Source organism: Cajanus cajan, chromosome 1 (assembly GCF_000230855.2).
Source record: "Cajanus cajan strain Asha chromosome 1, NIPB_CcT2T_4, whole genome shotgun sequence".
NCBI lineage: Eukaryota > Viridiplantae > Streptophyta > Magnoliopsida > Fabales > Fabaceae > Cajanus > Cajanus cajan.
The window spans coordinates 87,800,224-87,806,223 of record NC_138517.1 but is presented as its reverse complement, the minus strand read 5'-3'; the positions used below and the strand labels follow the sequence as shown (position 1 = coordinate 87,806,223).

The 6,000-nt window shown below is 38.1% G+C and overlaps 2 protein-coding genes across 2 annotated transcripts; one reads left to right on the top strand and one right to left on the bottom strand.

Annotated features, from left to right (window-relative positions):
- Positions 1-328: 328 nt before the first annotated feature.
- LOC109803487 (Rubber elongation factor protein (REF)) lies at positions 329-1,476 on the top strand. The gene is made up of 2 exons (XM_020365091.3): positions 329-557; positions 760-1,476. Exons 1-2 carry the CDS (start codon positions 516-518, stop codon positions 1,318-1,320), a joined length of 603 nt encoding a protein of 200 aa, XP_020220680.1. The 5' UTR covers positions 329-515; the 3' UTR covers positions 1,321-1,476.
- Positions 1,477-2,757: 1,281 nt separating this feature from the next.
- On the bottom strand, positions 2,758-5,030 carry LOC109803486 (Tetratricopeptide repeat (TPR)-like superfamily protein). The gene is made up of 2 exons (XM_020365090.3): positions 4,636-5,030; positions 2,758-4,378 (listed from the first exon to the last, which is right to left on the bottom strand). The coding sequence occupies exons 1-2, from the start codon at positions 4,864-4,866 to the stop codon at positions 3,137-3,139; spliced, it is 1,473 nt and encodes a 490-aa protein (XP_020220679.1). The 5' UTR covers positions 4,867-5,030; the 3' UTR covers positions 2,758-3,136.
- Positions 5,031-6,000: the final 970 nt, after the last annotated feature.

Here is a 6,000-nt window from a genome sequence, read left to right as displayed (position 1 = left end):
AAATATAAATTTACAGTTACTTTTTTCTTTCACAATCCGTTTTAACTTTTGTTACAACGAAAATCAACAAAATAAAGGATAAAATGTCTAAAAAGATATTATATTGTTTATTTTGTTGGTTTTGGTTGTAAAAGAAGTTAATGTGTTAAGATCATGTACGTATTAATTAGTGTTGGAAAATCAATTCTCATATTTTTGAATAAAAAAACATATTTGATAGTGATTTTTTGGGATGAATTTAAATAAATAGACGAATAAGATTTGAAGAATATTCCAGATTTTAGCGGATTTTGAAACAATATTTGCGGCGTTGAAACTTAACGTGGAAGAAAGCGTTTGGCTTTACGAGATGAGCCCCGCTGGGAAGAAAACCATCAAGAAGAAACGCGTTTTGTCGTTCCCAATCACACCAATTTTCTTTCTATAAATTCCCCAAATCCCCTTTCCCAATTTCCACAAAAACCTAAACCTCCCTCTCCAACTCTCAATACCAAAACCTAAACCTCTCTCTCTTCATGGCCGCTGAAACAGAAACACAACCCCAACCCCAACAAATGGTACGCTCGCTCCCTCTTCCATATTCCTCTATTTATTTAGGGTTTTGCATACTATTCGATTCAATTTCGAGGACGAGAGTTTTTAATATGCGTGCGTTGTTTATTTAGGGTTTTTAATTAGATTGAGTTTCCATGATGAGAGTATTCTATTCTACTATGCCTGTGTTGTTAATCTAGGATTTGAATTTGGTATCACTTTCAGGAAGAGCAAGAACTCAAGTACCTTGAATTCGTGCAATTCGCGACCATTCAGGCTCTCATGCGCTGCGCCATCCTCTACTCATACGCCAAGGAGCGCGCCGGTCCTCTCAAGCCCGGCGTCGACACCGTGGAAGAGGCTGTGAAGACCGTCGTGGCTCCGGTCTACGACCGCTTCCACCTCGTCCCCGTCGAGATCCTCAAATACGCCGATCGCAAGGTCGCCGAGTTGGACCGCCACGTTCCCTCCAACGTCAAGAAGGTCTCCTCCCAGGCCCGCTCCGTCGTCTCCGACGTCCGCCGTGACGGCGTCTCCGGCTTCGCCAAGACCGTTTACTCTAAGTACGAGCCCACGGCGGAGCAATGCGCCGTGTCTGCGTGGCGGAGGCTTAACCAGCTTCCGATCTTCCCTCACGTGACCAACGCCGTTTTGCCTAAGGCCGCTTACTGCACTGAGAAGTATAATGAGGTCGTTGTTTCCTCCGCCGAGAAAGGATATAGGGTTTCCAATTATCTCCCTTTGGTGCCTACTGAGAAGATCGCCAAAGTCTTCAGTCAAAACTGATCTCGTTTTGTGGGTTTTTTTTTTCCAGTTTCACTTTAGTTTACTTACAGCAGTGATATTGTTACTGTTGGTCTCCTTGTTGGATACTTGATGATATGAATGTTCTGTTCGGTAATGTTACTATACCATAATACAATATATTTGTGAGTCAATCAATTACTAAGTCTCAAAATGTGATTAGTGCTGCCAAATTTAATTTCTGTATGTAATTAAATTAAAAATAGGTCCTTTCACCATGTTTTTTCTGATGTTAGAATCTGGCTTGTATCCTGATCAACATTTGAAGTCTGATCACTTTAGACAGTGACGAAAATTAAGTACATCATTGGGGCTAATATGAAAAAGTGTCGAGTGAAATATCAGTTGGAGTGAGATCAGTTTTCCTCCCTTTCGATTTATCTACTCTTTCAGAAATCAAGCAATAGTTCTGTGATTCTTATATCGGCTGTGCAAATGAAGTTAGAAATATCTGTTGCAAGTCATAGTAAATTTCAGTTGCAAATTAGGTTAGAAAATTTATGGCGAGTTTTGGGGTATATCACTTCCTGAAGTGGTTCAACTGTGAGCCGCTGGTTTTTGACTGAATATTTGAAACCATTAATGTTTTTATTTTATTTTATTTTATTTTATATTTTTAAGTCATTATAAATTTTAAAAGCAAAATAGTATAATGCACTTTTGTCACACCTCTGCCACCTTGCATCTCCCGCTGTATTGCGTCTGTGACCTTCATCTGTCATAAGTTCCTTTGCTTGGCGAAACACAGCACTGGTGGTTGATGCTTTCCACTGGCGATTCAACAATTGATTGGTATCGGTATGAATTGGTACAAGTACAGACTTGTACAGCAAATAAGAATGTACGAGGACTTGAAGTTGAATTACTTATTTTATTAGCACTTTAGCACTTGCTTTATATGAAAGCATTGTGGTTGATTAGAGGTGATGAAAGAGGAAGATGCGGGTTCGGTAATGGGAAAAAAAAAGGCACAGGATTGGTTATCGTAATTTATGGGGACCATTCGGTTTTTAAATCAATACATCTAATGATCAGTATATATTTGTCCAGTATAAATCATATGAAGCACTTTGTCCACGTTAGCCATCAAAATTTAAAACTCACAAGTGGATTTCAACATCACATCAGTAATTCTTCCACCAGCATAAAGCTTCATTTTGTGCATAATTACAATTTTAAATGCTTAATGCTTGAATGATTTTTTGTTACCACTAACTCTCACTTATGTTGTGTACGTTGGGTATCAAATTCCTACTGACTGAATTTTTAAAACTGTTTATATGCAGAGTGTTTTATGCAGATCTTATAGGCAGGCTTTGCTTACTTTTAAGGTCTTTTTGGCTAGAGACATCTTTTCTTAAGGACCCATGATGGATCACCGATTATGAAGGGAGAAGAGAGATGGCTATACATTTCTCCTTCACAAAAATGGAAAATGGCCATAGGCACACTCATTTATTTAATTTTAGTCCAGAGTAACGTCACTTTGATTTGATCCCTGTTCACTTGTACAAATATGCTTGTTTAAGGTCAAATTCGCATTGGCACATAACTTGCCATGTGGGCAAGACAGTCGAGTTAACTAAATAAACATAGTACTCCTAAATGTATAAATCGTCTTTCCCACTAGTCGCCCAGTCCCTTTGATAAGTGATCTTAGTAGGACCAAAGTGACAACGCTTGCCATGTTCAAGAACTTAATTGAGGGGTTTCGTATATATGGCTCAATGCCAAGAAAAAATGAACCTGTCCCTTGATTCACTTCTATCAACATCGTCGGGAAATTAAGTTTCAAAACTTATGCATTCTTCATGTTAATGATTTTCTTAGTTTCTTCATTTTCATCGACGCCATCTTTTTCCATGCGATCCAAAAGCTCGTCCACTTCTCTACCACCTCGCATATAAGTCTTGATTAGGGTGTGATACATTTGTCTGTTTGGTGGGACAACAGCATTTCTTAATAAGCTAACAAAAACTTCTGCATCTTCGATACTGCCGTTATCACCAATCCAACGCAATAGCTCTGCAATCAACTTCGCGTTAGGCTTCCATCCTTTACCTTCCACGTACAAAGAGAGGGCCGTTTTAAAGCACCTCAATGCTTTCTCCATCTCACCCTTGTTCATGTATCCACCTGCCACTACAGACCAACAATTTGGGGTGGTGACCTTTTCATTCTTCTGTAATTCCTCAAGCATGCCTTCAGCTTTCTCGTGCAAACCTTTTTGTGAGTAACAAATGATCACGATACTTGGGATTCCAAAATCATAACAATTTCCAGAGGATTCCCATTCCTTCAGTACATTCTCAGCTTCATCAAGCTCCCCAAGTTTTACCAGAGATTCCAACATGGTCGTAAAATCCCTGTTTATGCACCTCTTGCAAGCACTTTTCTCCAAATCCCATATTCTCATGACCTCATTCTTCAGTCCAAGACGGGCATAAAGAGAGATAAGATGATTGTAACCCTGGCCATCCTTGTTATCAAGCTTCTCCTCAGCTTTCTTCAGGGCACAAACAGCCTCACTTGCAAGTTCTCCTTTTATATAAAAATTGGCCACGATAGAGTAAGTGTTCCAGTCCATTACAATGTCTGGTCGAGTCTCCATCTCTTTCAACACACTCTCCATTCTACCAAACTCAGACCTCACACCATAAGAATTTATACAGATCCTGTAGCTGAAGTTGTCCGGCAAGACCTGGTTTTCTTTCATCTCAGCCAGCACATCAGGAACCTTCTCATGCTGTCCAATATTTGTATACAAACACATAATGTCATTGTAAGTCAGAGGCGAAGAAGCAAACCCTAACTCCTTCATCCTCTGCAAATGGGAGAGAGCCTTCTCAGTTTGGCGCTGCCGAACATAGCAATTCAAAAGAGCACCGTAGGTCTTTTCGGTTTTATGTTGATCCTTCAAGCCATTAAAGTAGCTTTCTGCAGAAGGAAATCCATGAACCTTGCCAATAAGATCCAAATGAACCGCGTGTTCAGTCGGAGAAAATATGCACACACCCTTCTCGCACATCCATTCAGACACCTGCACCAAATAACAAGCCATTTAAAACCAAGCAAAGTAAAAGTGTTGAACTGAACTGAATTTATCAAATAAAAATGAACTGTGTTATCAGTTTGGGGAAATATTTTCTCAAATTTAAAACTGAAGTATTTCGAATTGAACCGAACTATTTGAACTGAACTGAAATTTCGTTTAGCACCCCTAAAGCAGAGTTTGATATTTGCAAATGAGGGTTGAAGAATAAGGAATAATAATTTAGAATTGAGCATTTGAGTGACCTGAAGGGCTTGGGAGAACCTACTGCGCTTGCGAAGGTCTCGAATGATGCGTTGAAGTTCGGCGACTCGAAGTTTGTTCCCTTTGTAGACCCAATCGTCGAGCTCCGACACGACGCTGGCTGTGGGGCTTCCGAGGGGGCTGATTTTGGAATAGAGGTTTGGTTTCTTGCTCCTGCTCGTGTAGTATGACCTGCTACTGCTCGCAACCGCAATTCTGCGGAGGAGGATCATCTCTGTTAGGGTTAGGGTTAGGGTTAGATTTCTCTTTTCCTAACGTTGGAAATAATTGAAGACGACAAACAGGGTTACGGGCCTCAAGCTTTATCATGGGCTTCTACTTTGGGCCAACAGTTCTGTTAAGCTGGCCACATACACAATGGCACGTATAAAATATAAGTTAATCACTTATATACTGTCGGTGTAAAATTTTTTTACACTATTAATAGTATTTTTTCATCTGCTTATTTAATTAAATTAAAATAAAAATATTATTAATAGTTCTGATTGACTTCCCGTATAAAAAATTTTATATTGATAATATATAAGTAATTAACTCATAAAATATTACACAAAAAATGATTGAAAAACTAGTTGTTACTTGTTAGGGGTAAAAAGTACAAAAACAGATCCTCTTTCATTTGCTAAAACTAAAATTTGCCAGAAGTAGCTATGTTATTCAAAAGATAATAGAGTGCCAAAGGAAGAAAAAATATTAACATATTTGCCGAATTAGTACAAAAAAGGACAACCATATGTTTTGTCTTAAATTTATAGTAGTTAGTTTCTCTGCTATTACAGAGAAAATTGGAAAAGGATCTTGTTTTACTTTTTGACAGAACAATTATCTGGAAGTTAATATGGTACTTATGAGAAATATGAATATTAACTCTGTTCTATCTTACCCTATCTTAAAAGAAAAAAAAGGAGTTACTGAATTACAAAATTTGTCCTTCATTTTGTTTCATCCAGAAGGTCATAATGGAGCCACATTTTCCCCCCTACAAAACTTCTACTATACAAAGTGGCGTATATAATTTCAAAAGGCACAGGAAACAGAAGATAATCAATTCCTTAATTTTTACGCCAAATCCATATTCAAACATATATTCCATAATTTTAAAGTCCTCACTTTCTCACATCACAGGGATATAATTTCAGATTTCAGAACAGACAACAAAAGTAAGTGTAGGCCATGCACTACCACCTCAAAAGCAACGCTGATTAGAAGAGTATCCATGACCATTCGTTACCTCATTATGTTAACCTTCCAAAACATGAAAATATTAAAATCAAAGAGAAATTTAACATCTATTTTACATACATATAAGGTACATAAAATCAAGAAATGAATTAAATTACCTATCT